General features: G+C 37.6%; 2 protein-coding genes across 2 annotated transcripts; one reads left to right on the forward strand and one right to left on the reverse strand.

Moving 5' to 3' along the window:
* Positions 1 to 917: 917 nt before the first annotated feature.
* Positions 918 to 13036, reverse strand: LOC309711370 (uncharacterized protein). The gene is made up of 10 exons (XM_082541645.1): positions 12969 to 13036; positions 12224 to 12743; positions 11709 to 11746; positions 11352 to 11423; positions 10411 to 10485; positions 4772 to 4846; positions 4359 to 4433; positions 3897 to 3971; positions 3520 to 3627; positions 918 to 3300 (listed from the first exon to the last, which is right to left on the reverse strand). Exons 1-10 carry the CDS (start codon positions 12988 to 12990, stop codon positions 2672 to 2674), a joined length of 1689 nt encoding a protein of 562 aa, XP_082397771.1. The 5' UTR covers positions 12991 to 13036; the 3' UTR covers positions 918 to 2671.
* A 127-nt stretch (positions 13037 to 13163) lies between these two features.
* Positions 13164 to 14179, forward strand: LOC309711475 (GTPase IMAP family member 7-like; the record flags this gene model as incomplete). The annotated part of the gene is made up of 2 exons (XM_082541826.1): positions 13164 to 13191; positions 13265 to 14179. The coding sequence occupies 2 exons, from the start codon at positions 13164 to 13166 to the stop codon at positions 14005 to 14007; spliced, it is 771 nt and encodes a 256-aa protein (XP_082397952.1). The 3' UTR covers positions 14008 to 14179.
* Between the last annotated feature and the right edge of the window lie 2478 nt (positions 14180 to 16657).

A 16657-nucleotide genomic window follows, 5' to 3' on the forward strand; every position in this document is an offset into this window, starting at 1 on the left:
TGTTCTGAGTGGAACCTGTCCTGTTAAACTGCATGGTTTTGGCCACTGTGCTGCAGCTCAGTTTCAGAGTTTTGGCAATATTCTCATAGCCTAGGTCATCTTTATGTAGAGTAACAATCCTTTTTTCAGATCCTCAGAGAATTATTTGCCACTATGTGCCGTGTTAGACTTCACATGACACCAGAAGTGAAAATGGCTAATTGGGCACAATTAGCCATTTTCACTTAGGGGTGTACTCAGTTTTGTACAGTGTTATACAAGCTGTACACTGACTACTTTACATTGTATCAAAGTGTCATATTTTCAATGTTTTGTTATGAAAAGATATAACAAAAATGTGAGGGGTGTACTTGTACTCACTTTTGTGAGATACTGTATGTACTTCACTCAGACCCATCACCACCAGGTGTCGCCCTTGTTCTCTTAACAAATGGTGTTTGTTTTTTTAAAGCTGACTATTGTTTGTACTTAGCCTTGTAGTTTATATAAAAGGGTAAGTTATGCATTCATTATTAAGTAATAGTAAAGTTATGATTATGTTTGTTTAAGAAATAATTCATTACCTAAAATTACTTTTAGACAAATTATATTTATACCTAATATCCAGGTGTTCCCACAAAATTAAGTCTGTGGCCTATTGAAGCTTCCTCATTATCAGTAAACTGTTTCTGAGATGCACTTTCATCAGTAACTCAGAGCCACTGCCTATTGTTGTTATTTCAGTATTAGCAGGAAGCAGTATCTGCTCTCTATGACTTGGCGCGGCCATTGAGCAACACTATCTTTACCACATATGTTTCTGAAATTGTCAAACTAACCTACTGTGTTGAAAGAAATGTTGAAAGAAATAGCAAACACCTAAGAAATTGTACAGTGAACATTCCAGTTGGCTGAGACTAATCCAGACAGATGGTTTACTAACTTAGAAGCATATTCTATTTTCTTGCTATGCATAATATCAGGATCGATTTGGTTTCATCAGCTGTTTATGCAACATTTTTTATTAGGTAAAAAAACATAATTTCAACCATTGCTTTCTGACAAATATAACAAAGACTTTAAAGTGTTGGCTAATAATGGTCTATTATTTTATAGCTAGCTGATGATGTGATGTTTGATTAACTTTTGCAAACATTCTTTTTTCTAGTTCAGACACTCCTGACAGTTTTAGCAAAATATTCATACACAGTTACATGTCCATTGCAAAATAAAGCAGTACGGTTAACAGTACCTTTTCACTGATGGTAGTAGTAATCATAAATGAATGTGTTCATGAGCAAGAGTACAGGTAGCAGTGGCAGTTTATTGCACAGAAACAAGAAAAAAAAAGAACAGTGAGAAAATTAATGCCAAATGATAATGTATATATTGATGACTTTTTTTCTACAATATTACATTCATTGCACATTCAGAGGAGAAACTGAATGTATGTTTAAATTGACAAACACCTGCAAATTACAAACGGCCACGTGTCACCTTTGTCCTCTGAATAATAACTTTTATTTGTGTTTAGCCTATTTATTCTGTATGCTATTGGTACATTTATTGTTTTGTAAAACAAGCTATCATTAGAATACCAGATGCCCATGCATTTTTAGAAGGCGGCTTTGGCCTGAAAGATCCATTTAGGGACTAGAGAGGAATTCACTGAGCTAGAGAAAAAGCACTGAGGTAGATGTGATATTGGGGCGATCGTGGCTCAAGAGTTGGGAGTTCGCCTTGTAATTGGAAGGTTGCCGGTTCGAGCCCCAGCTTGGACAGTCTCGGTCGTTGTGTCCTTGGGCAAGACACTTCACCCGTTGCCTACTGGTTGGTTGTCAGTGGGCTCGGTGGCGCCAGTGTCCGGCAGCCTCGCCTCTGTCAGTGCGCCCCAGGGTGGCTGTGGCTACAATGTAGCTTGCCATCACCAGTGTGTGAATGTGTGTGTGAATGGGTGGATGACTGGATATGTAAAGTGCTTTGGGGTCCTTAGGGACTAGAAAAGCGCTATATAAATACACGCCATATGGAAGGGATAACAGTCAGATCTAATGAAATTTGAATTATCAGGCTCCAAACATAAAAAGTTGCAACTTTTCATATGATGATACAGTGGAAAGTAGAAGTTTGAAGCTTCTATTTTTTCAGTTTGTTTTCACTTCCCCAATGCGCATTTCAGCAAAAACTCGAGAACACACTAATGAGCCAGTAATGGAATAAGTAGAATATATTATAGCTTTAACATGTGTTAAGGCTATGTGAGTGTGTTGTATAATTTATTTTTCACTGCATTTCCTGTTTGAAGTCTTTTGTGTTGTCCAAACATCAGTCACAGAAAAAAATAGGTAAATAAAATCAAAAATGTATTCAATTTATTCATAAACATTTAATCTGTATGTTGCTTAGGAACCACTTTAATTTCACAGCAAGCTCTCCTCAGCATGTTTCTAAGTCTTTTAAAGTTAGTCTTTATAACTGACTGCACTATTTCATATACATACATAAGAGCTAGAGGTTGTATCACCAACTTTGGCAGTCTGATGAAAAATTATAAATTGTTTACTAATGTCCTTTCAGTTTGGCTAAATATTCAAGATGAAACAAAATGGCAAATCATGATATCTAGGTTTAATGTAAAATTAGTTCACATGCCAGCAGAAAATTGCACTTCACACCCCTGAATCAGCAGTAGCTAGAATAAAGGGCACTGTGAATGTGGTTTTGAGTTTAAAAAGCTTTCTTCACGAAATTTATCAAAGAGCTCCCTGACTTGTTTAGTATCCTTGGAGTTGTTATTGAATACATGGTAACGATTGTTACAAGATTTCACAATGTGCTTGAGACAACTCCTGTTGCCGATAAACTGATCCACTGTGCCTTTCAAATCATCTCCATGTGTAAATAGGACAATTGTGTTTTTCCTGATTTTCCAGCCAAGCTTGTCTTCCAGTTTCTCTAATATTCCTATTTCACCATCTGTGAACCTGCCCAACTGTATCACAAGTAACACTACACACTGCCCTTCCTGACAGTACCTCTTACACTCTTCTACTTGTGCCTCCTCTATAGGTTTATCTTCATAAAAGAAGTCTGGGGTGTCGACCAGTCTAACTTTTGTTCCACATATCTCGATTATTTTGTCCTTACACTTGGTGGTGATTGGTATGGAGCTTGGCTTGGCTTCAAAACCCTGGCCTTTGTCCTTGTGGTGCTTCCCAGCAGCCAGGATGGTGTTTGCAGTCGCACTCTTCCCAGTCCCAGTTTGTCCCAGCAGAATGATGTTAAATATGATGTCTTCCTTTGCATCACTGCCCCTCTCAACTGAAAGTAAATGCTAGATTATTTCATCAATAGTTTCCAATAGTGTTGGTTTTCAACCTCTGGGTGCCAATATGTCAGCTTTAAATAAAATGCAGAAAATTTAGATCTCCAAGCTTTGTTATGTTTAAGTTGTCTTACTTATGACCACTTTAAAATTAGATTTTTTTAACTGTATTTTCTAAAACAATATACATCAAATATCAGTTTATATGATCTCACTTTCAGAATTAGATGTAGTTTTCTGAAGCACACCCTTGTTTCTTCCAGGTCCTTTTCCTCTTGGCCGGTCAGTCTGCTCTGAGATGGATGTACTGTGATTCCTGGCTCCTGATTGATTGGTATTTTATCATGAAAGCAAGTTTATCTTGTCTAAACATATCACATATGATGAAAAAATTGCACTTATTTACACAGGGTGATCACAAGTTCTCAAAAAGACATAAAATGTCTTATAAAAGTATTAAATTACTCAATTTATTATTATTCAATTTAAATGTAATTAAAATGTTTTTAGTCATGTTGTGCAAATATTATTTAAATGGTCTCTTGTTTCTTTCATTTTGAGATGATATGTTTCGTGGATTTCTGAGGCATACCCTTTTCTTGTACAGCTGCTTCTTCTGCAGGTAGGACAGTCTGTTCTGAGCTGGATGTACTTTGATTACTGACTCCTGAAGAAAAGAAGATACTTTTATCTTATTGCAACATTATGTTCAGAAACCTCAACATACTCGTTATTCACAAACAGACATGTTTGGTAATGTAAGTTATTTAAAAAGTATGAGAACATCATGAACTATAGATAATAAAATAAAGACGACTAGCTGGACTTAAATGGCTTAACATAGGTTGGCTGTAGGATCTTCAAAACTTAAAACATCTCAACTACACATTTACTAACAAACATCAATATGAGATTTTTTTGTCACTGAGAATTATAGATAACACAACAGATACAGTTTATGGTGAAAAAATAGTAGTGTTATACAAAATAAAGAGCAAACTACTCACTTCCTATTATTTTGAGATTAAATATATTGTTTTTGTTTTAAGCATACCCTTTTCTTGCACAAGTGCCTTTTCTGCTGGTTTGGTAGTCTGCTCTGAGCTGGGTGTATTTTCATTATTTGCTCCTGAGGAAAAAGTGGATAATACATACTTCTATCACAGTACAATATGTTCAGAATCTCAGCACATTTGTTATTTCTAAGCAGGTTTGGTAACATTAGCTACACATGCACATAAGGTTTTCACACTGTCATTTTATAAATAAAATAAAGAGATATTTTATACATATAATTAAAAACATTTAAATGGCTTACACAGTAAGTGTTAAAAATGTAACAAAAGCATTAAATTGTCTGGAATTTGTTTACATTGGTCATAAACGTGTTAGTCATGTACAGATATTTAAATTGACTCATTTTCTGTCATTTTGAGATAAAATGTTTTGTGGATTTCTGAAGCATACCCTTCTCTTGTACAGTTGCTTCTTCTGCAGTTGGGACAGTCTGTTCTGAACTGGATGTACTTTGAGTACTGACTCCTGAAGAACAGTGGATAATGCATACTTTTGTCTTATTACAACAATATGTTCAGAAACCTCCGCGTACCTGTTATTCATAAACAGATATGTTTGTTCATGTAAGTTAATTATAAATATCAGAAGGTTTCTACATCATAAAAAATAGAGATGAGTAGCTGTCCTTAAGTGGCTTATATAGGATAATTGTACGTTCCTCAATACTTACAAATCTGGACTACACATTTACTAAAAAACACAAGTATGAAAAGGTTTTGTCATTGGGAATTGTATATAACACAACAGATATGCAACCCAAATTCCAGAACCTCTTTAAATTTGAACAAAATGAAAACTAAGATTCTTTCAAATTACACGAACCAGTATGATGAAAAAAGTCTCTTTTTCAAACTTGTTTTATTAGTTTTAATCTTTTAACTTTATGCATCAAGAAAAATTGAAATTATAGGCAACAGTCTTTGACTTGAAGAATTTGTTTAACATTTAAACCTATATTTGCTGCATATTCCAGCATATAAAATAAAAACAGTGTTTTGTGTTTATACTCACTCTTTCAAATAGATGCAAGTAAAACACAGCAGTAAATAAATAAAATCAAAGATTCATTAAATCTATTTTCACCTGTTTAGCAGGAGTGGGGCGGGTGGAGGTTTGCCTGGGGTTGCAGTGGTTATGTCAGTGGGGGATCCGGAGTTTCTCTGTGAATTTCACATTCCCGTGGCAGCGTGCCCGGTACTTGCTCAGATTTGAAGTTTCATTTTTTGCTGCAGAAAGAAGTTTTCTTCCCACGCAGAGTGTACAGCGGATGTTAATGTCCCTTTTTACGAAATTAAAGTCAAAGTAATGTCAGTACTTCCAAGCTTAAACGCTGCATGGTCGTACTCTCTCCCGCACTCCGTATCATCCATTGTTGATCTACACATGTCTATTGCTGCCACGGACGTTGCACGTTCGTACATCATTGTCATGAAACACTCTCACAAACAAAATCACGGTTTAGTAACGCAGCATGCTTACGGAAAAGTAAGAGTATTTTAACCTCCTAGGACCTGACGTTCACGTACAGTGGGGCAAAAAAGTATTTAGTCAGCCACCGATTGTGCAAGTTCCCCCACTTAAAATGATGACAGAGGTCAGTAATTTGCACCAGAGGTACACTTCAACTGTGAGAGACAGAATGTGAAAAAAAAATCCATGAATTCACATGCTAGGATTTGTAAAGAATTTATTCGTAAATTAGGGTGGAAAATAAGTATTTGGTCACCTCAAACAAGGAAAATCTCTGGCTCTCACAGACCTGTAACGTCTTCTGTAAGAAGCTTTTCTGTCCCCCACTCGTTACCTGTATGAATGGCACCTGTTTGAACTCATCATCTGTATAAAAGACACCTGTCCACAGCCTCAAACAGTCAGACTCCAAACTCCGCCATGGCCAAGACCAAAGAGCTCTCGAAGGACACCAGGAAAAGTATTGTAGACCTGCACCAGACTGGGAAGAGTGAATCTACAATAGGCAAGCAGCTTGGTGTGAAAAAATCAACTGTGGGAGCAATCATCAGAAAATGGAAGACATACAAGACCACTGATAATCTCCCTTGATCTGGGGCTCCACGCAAGATCTCATCCCGTGGGGTCAAAATGATCATGAGAACGGTGAGCAAAGATCCCAGAACCACACGGGGGGACCTGGTGAATGACCTGCAGAGAGCTGGGACCAAAGTAACAAAGGTCACCATCAGTAACACACTACAACGGCAGGGAATCAAATCCCGCAGTGCCAGACGTGTTCCGCTGCTGAAGCCAGTGCATGTCCAGGCCCGTCTGAAGTTTGCCAGAGAGCACATGGATGATACAGCAGAGGATTGGGAGAATGTCATGTGGTCAGATGAAACCAAAGTAGAACTTTTTGGTGTAGACTCAACTCGTCGTGTTTGGAGGAAGAAGAATACTGAGTTGCATCCCAAGAACACCATACCTACTGTGAAGCATGGGGGTGGAAACATCATGCTATGGGGCTGTTTTTCTGCCAAGGGGACAGGACGACTGATCCGTGTTAAGGACAGAATGAATGGGGCCATGTATCGTGAGATTTTGAGCCAAAACCTCCTTCCATCAGTGAGAACTTTGAAGATGAAACGAGGCTGGGTCTTCCAACATGACAATGATCCAAAACACACCGCCCGGGCAACAAAGGAGTGGCTCCGTAAGAAGCATTTGAAAGTCCTGGAGTGGCCTAGCCAGTCTCCAGACCTCAACCCCATAGAAAATCTGTGGCGGGAGTTGAAAGTCCGTGTTGCTCGGCGACAGCCCCAAAACATCACTGCTCTCGAGAAGATCTGCATGGAGGAATGGGCCAAAATACCAGCTACTGTGTGTGCAAACCTGGTAAAGACCTATAGTAAATGTTTGACCTCTGTTATTGCCAACAAAGGTTATGTTACAAAGTATTGAGTTGTATTTTTGTTATTGACCAAATACTTATTTTCCACCCTGATTTACGAATAAATTCTTTACAAATCCTACCATGTGGATTCATGGATTTTTTTTTCACATTCTGTCTCTCACAGTTGAAGTGTACCTCTGGTGCAAATTACTGACCTCTGTCATCATTTTAGGTGGGGGAACTTGCACAATCGGTGGCTGACTAAATACTTTTTTGCCCCACTGTATGTGGACATCACATTTTGGGTTATTTAGACCAAAATACTCAATTTTGCTCTACAAGGACCTGATATCCACTTACGAGGACATTATACAGCTACTGTTATATCGACATTTTAAATGAATATCCTGATATGTGGATCTCATTTTTCTTAGAAACAAAAATCAGGTAAAAAAAAATTCTGGTAATTCTTTGTTTTTACATTCATCGGGCCCCAATATGGCCAAATATCAAAAAGAAATTAAAAATGCATGCTGTGGAAGAGTTCAGGTCTTAATTTCTTTTTTGAAATAGTAATCCTTTAGTATACTCATTAAAAAAGTAATCGTATTACAGTAATGTGTTACTTTTAATGCATTACGGCCCATCTCTGTTCACAACAGAACATAAATAACATAAAGGTTTAAACTGAGAAATTGTACAACTTTATCCAACAAATGAGGTCATTTCAGAAGCCTGCTACATCTCCCAAAAATGTTGGCATGGGGCAAAAAATGGCTGACAAGTCAAGGAAGTTCAAAAAGGTCTAAGGAGCTTGGACAGAAAAGCGTCTGGATTTCAAGTTTCTTGAGGACGTTTCACCTCTCATCCTTCTTCAGTTCTGAAGTTCAAATAGATTAAACTGGGAGAATACCTAGCAAGTAATTAACTTAACTGATATCAGGTAACATGTAATATGATTAGTTATAAGGGATGTCTTAGGGCAGAGGCTCCAGTCTGTCAAATAGTGCTTGTAAAGATTGTGGATACTTCAAAAACAATGCTCCTCAACATCAAATTGGAAAGGCTTTGCAAGTCTCACTCTCATGCAGTACAAAATATAATCAAAAGATTTAGAGAAACTGGATTTCTCTAAGGGACACGGCCAGAGACTATTGAATGCCTGTGGTCTTCGGGCCCTAAAACAACACTACATCACATCATTTCTTTGCAAGCTCCTTTGACTACATCACTCATCGGCATGTGTGTCACTGACATTACTAAATGGGCCCAGGAATGCTTCCAGAAACCACTGTCAGTTAACAAAATCCGCCGTGCCATCTACACATGCCAACTTAAGCTCTATCACGCAAAAAGGAAGCCATATTCAAACATAGTCCGGAAGCATTGCATGTCCTGTGGGTCCAGAGTCATTTGAAATGGACTGTTTCAAAGTTTGCTTTGGTTAGACGAGTCCATTTGACATGCTTGTTGGTAATCACCAGCATGTCCTCTGGGCTAAAGAGGAGGGAGACCTTCCAGTATGTTATTAGCACTGAGTTCAAAAGTCAGCAACTCTGATGTTGTGGGGGTGCATAAGTTCATATGATATGAGCAGGTTGGATGTATTGGAAGGAACTAGGAATGCAAAAAGATACATAGGTTTTAGAGCAACATATGCTCCCCTCGAGATGACATCTATTTCAGAGAAAGCCTTGTGTATTTTAGCAGGACAAATGCAATGCAATGCAAAAGTGCATACTGCAGCTATTACAACACCATGGCTTCGTCGGAGAAGAGTCCGAGTGTGGAATTGGCCTGCCAACAGTTCAGACCTTTCAACTCTAGACAACATTTGCCGCATCACTAAATGAAAAATAAAGATGACCAGAAACTCTTTAGCAGCTGAAACCTACACTACGAGTCAAAGGTGTTAGAACAACCCAATTTCTTTTTTTTTTTAAATTGAAAATTATGCAGTTTAATGTCTCATTGCACTCTGAAATGAAATAATAGTACAAATAAACAATTGGAGTTGTGAAAAAAGAAATCATGGAATCAATTTATAAACAAAATGTATTCTAAACCTTTCACTTATCAAAGTCGCCACCTGTGGCACCCTGGATCCAGACCATCACACTTCCTCTTCCATGTTTGACAGTTGATGCCATACAATGTGGAACCATCCTTTCTCCTACTCAAATGCTTACAAAGATCCTGTGTGATGAACCGAAGATTTCAAATTTTTATTCATCAGTCCATATTACCTTGTTGCAGTCCTCAGTGGTCCAATGGTGGTGTTTCATTGCCCAGGCAAGCCTCTTTGTCTTATTCTGATGTCTTAGCAATGGCTTTCTTGCTGCAGCTCGTCCTGTCAAACCTGCAGCTCTTCTCTTCATAGTTCAAACTGAGACTTGGTTACTATGACCACACAACTTCAACTGTGCTTTAAGTTGTTGTCCTGTGAGCTGCCTATCTCACAAGCTGTTAACTCTCAGAAACTTGTCTTCTAATTGAGTTGTGGCTTTGGGTCTGCCAGACCTCTTCCTGTCAGAGTTTGCCCTACTTTCTGAGAGCCTTTTGATGGTGAAGAGGAAACTGTACTCACTGACACCTTGACTGTATTTGCAATTTTTCTGTAGGAAAGACCTACATTTTCAAATGTTATGATGGTCTGTCTCTCTTCCACTGTTATTGCCATTTTGTGCTCACTGAAAAAGGCCTTTTTGTATAATTCTGAAATGTACATTATTTTTCAGTTTTGGGTAACCTTGAATGACTTGAATTGCAATAAATTAATAACTGCAATAACTGGAAAAATTGGGGTGTTCTAAAACGTTTGACCAGTAGTGTATATCAGACAAAAATGGGACCCAACACCAAAACTCATAACCTCGATGCCCAGACGTCTTCAAACTTTTGAAAAGAAGAGAAGATGCTACACCATGGTAATAATGCCCCTGTCCCAACTGTGGCAAGTATCAAATTTGAAATTAGCAAATTTTGTGCATAAAATTGTAAAACTAAACAGTTTGAACATTTATTATGTTACTTATGTTCTGTTACACAACTTCCCAGCTTTTCTGGAATTTAGGTTATAGTTTATGGTGAAAAACTAAAACTGTTACCCAAAGTAAAGAACAAACTGTCAGTCTCACTTCCTATTACTTTGAGGTTAAATATATTGTGGTTTTCTGAAGCATACCTTTGTCTTGTACATGTGCTTTTTCTGCCGGTGTGGTAGGCTGCTCTGAGCTGGGTGTATTCTGATTAGTTGCTCCTGAGGAAAAATGAATAATGCTTACTTTTGTCATAGTACAACAATATGTTCAGAAACCTCAGTGTACCCTCAGTGTATTCTTTTGCAGAATGTTTGATAGTTAATTATAAATATGAGAAGGTTTTGTCGTCATGAACAGTAGATAATAAACTAGAGATCACTAGCTGGACTTAAATGGTTCACATAGGACAATTTGTAGGATCTTCAATACTTTAAAAATCTAAACTACACAGCCATCCATCATCCATGCACCCATTCTCTTCCGCTTATCCTTGTCAGGGTTGTGGAGGAGCTGGGGCCTATCCTGGATACCATAGGGTGAGAGGCGGGGACACCCTGGACAGGTCGCCAGCCTGACTCTGGGCTAACATAGAGAGACAACCATTTGCACTCACATTCACTAAAAATATAAATATGAAAAGGTTTTGTCATTGGGAGTTGTAGATGACGCAACAGATATAGCTTATGCTGAAAAAATGCGGCAGGTGAGGCAGTCTGCTCTGAGCTGGTGTATTTTGATGAGTTGCTCCAGAGGAAAAGTGGGTAATATGTGGAAAAGTGGATAAAATTATATCACAGTACAACAATATGTTGAGGGCCTCAGCTGACTTGGTATTAATAAGCAGACATATTTGGCAATGTTAGCTAAACATACACATAATGTTTGTAATAAAAATAAATATGAAAAAAATGAAACTTTGATATTGTGGTCTACAATACAATAGAAGTGTCGTTCAAGAACGCATATAATTAAAACGGCTCTGAAAATGTCTTATGCAGAGTGAGCACTGGTTCTTAAAAAGCCACAAAAATAGCACTAAACTGTCTTTAACTCAGTTCCCGATCTCACATCTTGCCTTTCATACCTTTGTCCTGTCCAGGTGCCTCTGCTGGTGGGGCAGTCTGCTCTGAGATGGATGTGCTTTGATTCCTGGCTTCTGAGGAAAAATTCATAATGCATAATTTTTAAAGTATCACATTATGAAACATATTTAAATAATGTTTTGAAATCTAACCAAATACTTTTTTTTCTAATTCACTCTGAAAAAAATCTATTTTATTTAACTTTCATTATACCTGTTGCAAAAATAAGAAAATTAGTACTATGACTGTTTTCAATAGTCAGTAATAGAATGGATTGATTACTTTGTGAGTGTACTTTCACTTTATAATTTAATAAAAACAAGTCAGTTTTATAACATATATTGAATTTACAAACTCACCTTTGCTCCCAGGATTATAAGGTAGAACCTTTGTGTTTCTGGAAGAGTAATTGTGACCATTGTATTTACAAAGCAAATGACAAAACATAAAAAATATATTTGCGTATAATCACACTTCACCATGTCATTTCAGAGCATGTAGTGTGGACTAATAAAACACCTAATCCTTGACCAGAACCATTTTAATGTTAAATGAAAAGAACAAAATTTAAATGCAATGCAGAAAATCTGCCTGAAGTGTCATAGTATTGTGTCATTATATTATGTAAGCTGGAAACACCACCAAACCTCAGCAGTGCAAGAAATGGATGAGACTTGTTTAACATAACCTAAAGTATGTTTTATATTTTATTATTTTAACATTATGGCATTTCAACTAAATAAAAATGATTTCGTGACTTCTTCCACCTTTGATGGATACCCTCATTAGAGGAAACAGAAGCTAACTGTTAATACAATTAGACTTGTTATTCAAATGCAGTATATTACAGATAGGAAGAAAATGAAGTTTTTACCTTGTGTGTTTCAGATCATTTTTCCGCTGTTCCACAACATCCTTACTGCAGCTTTTGTAGTCAAACCGGAATGACTTGCGGCATAAACACCATTTTTCATCTACAATTTCCATCTGGATATAGAACATTTGTTTCACATTCTCCAGTAAACCACGGCTCTTTTGGTTTTCTAAGATTATAACTAAACTTTGTGTGACATTGGCTCCAAAGATATCTTGAAGTTTAAGTATTTGAGCCCGAACATTATCTTCTTGGTCGTTTTCTGCATCGATTGCCAGTATGAACAGATCAGGCCCAGGATCAGAAAGTGCCATGAAATCAATAATCAGCTTGTCGTGTTGATGACATTTTTCAAAAAAATCAGGAGTGCTGATGATTCTGTACAAGTCATTCTCTCTCTCAACAAAGTTGTTCACATTTGTCATTGCAGGGTTGGTTCCTTTGAGAATTATATTATCAATCTTTCTCACAAAATCAGCTTTCTCTCCAAACAGAGCGATGGTAAATTTGTCAGGACATTCTGTAGGAAAACAGAACAAATAAGTTACTCTTAAAACACTGCAAAAATGCAGGAACGGTTAAATCTGTTTGTGTTTTATGTTATTTTCAAATAAACACGTGATACTTGGTCCCAATACGGGTATCTCAAGGTCAGAAATTCATTATCACATTATTACACCAGCAAATGATTCATAAATGTGATGAACTTTGACAAGAAGTAATAAACTAAATAACTGTCACTTACGAGAAGGCTCAGGAGAATTCATCTTGGCAAATATTTAATGAAGAGTGCTGTGGGTTTCAGCAGCGTCTCTCAACTTGCTTTGAAATAGGTCAGACTCATGCTGATATAGGCTGAGAATTAGCTCCACCCTCTGGGCGGAGTGCACACTAAAACTGTGGAGTGCTGCTTCAATTTCATTCTCCAAACACACTAGAGATGGGCAACAGCGACTCAATCCCTAAAGGTGTAAAAGATGCTTTAAATGAGATTTTCAACTAAATTTGGGTTTCTAACTAAACATTTTTTTCTTTCTGCAGGTGATCCTCTGAGGATAGTGATCATTGGGAAAACGGGTGTTGGGAAAAGTGCTGCTGCCAACACGATTGTGGGAAAAGAGCTTTTTGAGTCTGAAGTGAGTTCAGAGTCGGTGACGGCGACCTGTGCAAGAGAACGAGTTAAACACTGCAAGAGAGTGATCCATGTGGTCGATACCCCTGGCTTTCTGGATACATCTAAACGTGCAGATGACATAAAGAAAGAAATTGCAAAATCCATTCAGATGAGCTCTCCAGGCCCTCATGTTTTCCTGCTGGTCCTTCAGATTGGCCGGTTTACCAAAGAAGAAAACAACTGTGTGCAAGCCCTGGAGGAACTCTTTGGACCTGAGGCATCAAACTACATGATGATTCTGTTTACTCATGGTGATGACCTGACTCACGAGAAAACAACCATACATCAGTATTTGACAAGAAACAGCCATCCTAAACTCAAAGAGTTGCTGAATCGATGTGGTAATAGATACCATGTTTTCAACAACATGAATAAGAAGAGAACTCAGGTGGTTGAGCTGATCAAGAAGATTGATGACATGGTGGCAGCAAATGGAGGATCACACTACACTGATGAAATGTTTGAGAAGGCACAGACGATTCTGCAGCAAGAAGATAAAGACACACCTGAAAAGCTTTTAAAGAACGCTCCCTTCATGTTGGAACTGCAGCGAAAAGTCCTCCTGTTTCAGAAAGTGTTGGCTAATGCAAAGGGCTGGGCTGATGACTAGGACCATGCTAGCTATTCTTGTGAGTTGATAATATGTCTGTAAGGTGAACAAACAGCTCTTAATTCCCATCTTTAGTAATCACAGTGGCTTCTTTTGCACAGCAAAATTGAATAAGCTGTGAGATTTAAGGTGACATGCTGTCTTATGCCTTTTATTCTCTGTATAATAGTGTTTGCACATCTGGCATATTTTCTTTCCTCTTGATGTCATTGTTGTTCCACATCATTGCATTTTGTTTTTTTCTTAAATTTTACACACTGTCCCAAAATTTATTTTGAATTAGGGTTGAAAGTAAAATGTCAGTTAAATTGCAAAAGGCCTCCTGTCTTACTTTTTTACCTACACACACAAACAAATGTGGCCAATAAACAAGAGATGAAACTATGAAATCAGTATGCTTTAAGAATGGGGAGTTTTGTTTCTGAAATTGTACAAGCCGGTATAGGAAAATCTCAATTTAATTTTATTTCCAAAACAAAAGCCTCCAGTTATTTTAAAGAAACTAACAGGATGCTCTGAAATATCTCAGATACCTGCCATTTATGCCAGGTCTGGTGAGGCACATGGCATGGCAGGAGGAGATTGAGGGCCCAAATGCAGGCACACGGAGATGAGGGTGGATGATAACAAAAAACAAGCTTTTATTGCCAGCTGTACAAAACCTACAAACAGGAGGAACTGAGGAAACTAACTAAAACCTGGGCAGGGAAAATAAGCATAAACACATAACCTGAGGATAGAGACCCGAAGCAAGGGACAAGGTACCAGGAAACGCAGGGAAAGCTGATGGAGGAAACACAGGGGCAACACGGAGGAAGGCACACAAACGGTCCGATGAGGAACAGGGAGAAGCACACATTATAAATACACACAGAGGGACGCGAGGACGGAGCAAACAGGAGCAATACTCAAAACACTGAACACAGGACACGAGACTATCAAAGTCAAACATCAAATACATGAACATAGAGACAAGGATGACAAGAGCCACAGAAACACCTAAACACTAGAAATCATAACCAATAACCAGAACTTACCTAATGCGATGAATATTAAATAATCAGTATCAAAAACTTTTTTTTTTTTTAGCCAAGGTCTTTAAATGTAACTTTTTAGCATCAAGCAATAAACAGTTTCCTATTCTCCAGAAATGTAATTGGATTGATCACAACATGATTACTAACTAGAATAAACTATTGCTATTAAGAGAACTGTGCTACCTTTGGAGTTCCACAGAGTTTTGTGGGACTGGATATGTTCCTCGGTAAACATAATTTCCATGGGACTATTTTAGGAAACTCTGTATACACTTCAGTAGCTATTCAGATGAAAGCAAATTATATTTATCTACATAGAAAAATCACAAATGAGCAGAGTTTTGCATTTGGACCCCAAAACTATATTTTTAGCCATTTAGCCATCCAGATTAAAGCAATATTTTAGTCTGGATGGCATTAGCTTGGATTCCAGTAAAACGGAGAGGAATCTCAGCCGTCATAGGGTCAATAGCACAGGAAGTGCTGACTATGTTTTATGAAATAAACCCTTTACGTCCTGGGTTATTTCATTTTTCTTTCAGGAGGAATTTCCCCAAATCCGATCAGTAACAACTATTATTCAATCCGGTAAACGAGCAAACCTTACATCTCCCTTTGCTTTCTAGTGTGTGATTTCTGAGTGTGATTTTAAAAACAGATTTTAAAGGATTTGAAAATTGTGATTCTGTTTAATTGTTTATGTAAATAACAGAGTAAATAACATAATAATAATAATAATAATAATAATAATAATAATAATAATAATAATAACAACAACAACAACAACAACAACAAAAGTTATAAAGTTTTTATTTGTGACTTTACCAAATTCAATGCAACAAAACTGAAGTAGCATAAATCTATGTCCATTTTAGTCCTCGTAATGGAGGTTTCCAGTAGTAGTAGTTGTACATGAATTTTCAATTTACCTCTATCTGGGAATCTCAAAAAACCCCCAAAACAATTCACTCTCTCAACACACCCTCTCACTATTACAACAAAGTAAGGTCCAAGAGAAAAACATGATGGTTAGTATACGGTGGTTTTATATGTACCGATCTGTTATCTGGAACTTAGTTTGCTACATGTTTGTAGTAACCTAGTAAGAACTGAATCTCACTTCTAACCCTCAGAAAAACTCAGGATTACCTCACTAATCCCCAATATTGCTTCATCATGCAGACTTGATGAGGCTAAGTGTGGCTGTGTTTTTTTTCTAACAACTTCTGAAGTAACAAACTCATTATTCAGAATGTTCAGTCTTTCATCTTTCTTTTCAAACTTCTGAAAACTGCAAGAAGAAGCTAAAACAGGACGAGACATGAAGTGACCGTTTAAAATCAGTTAATTTACACGAGGACAGCAAGTCCAGGCAACTCACAGGCCTGTTCCCTGTGGTAGATTAAGTTGTCTCATTGGAAGGTTGGAGCTCCAATCCCTGGCTGCTACAGTCTGCATGCTCAATATCCTTGGGCAAGATATTGAACCCCAAGTGGCTCTCTGATGCTTCCATGGGTGTGTGAATGTTAGATAGAAAGCACGTAGAAAAAGCATAAAAATGGGCTTGTATGAAATGATGTGAATGAGGCAAGTTGTATAAAGTGCCTTGAGTG

This window comes from Aulonocara stuartgranti, assembly GCF_965226115.1.
Source record: "Aulonocara stuartgranti genome assembly, chromosome: 7".
Lineage (NCBI taxonomy): Eukaryota > Metazoa > Chordata > Actinopteri > Cichliformes > Cichlidae > Aulonocara > Aulonocara stuartgranti.

Bases quoted from the DNA above. Each gene is read 5' to 3' on its own strand.
- LOC309711370 (XM_082541645.1), bottom strand. From the start codon at position 12,990: ATGAATTCTCCTGAGCCTTCTC. The intron at 3,972-4,358 runs GTATGCTTAAAA...TCTTTTCTTCAG, and splicing joins GGCACTTGTGCAAGAAAAGG to GAGTCAGTAATCAAAGTACA. The intron at 3,628-3,896 runs GTATGCCTCAGA...CCAATCAATCAG, and splicing joins AGCAGCTGTACAAGAAAAGG to GAGCCAGGAATCACAGTACA.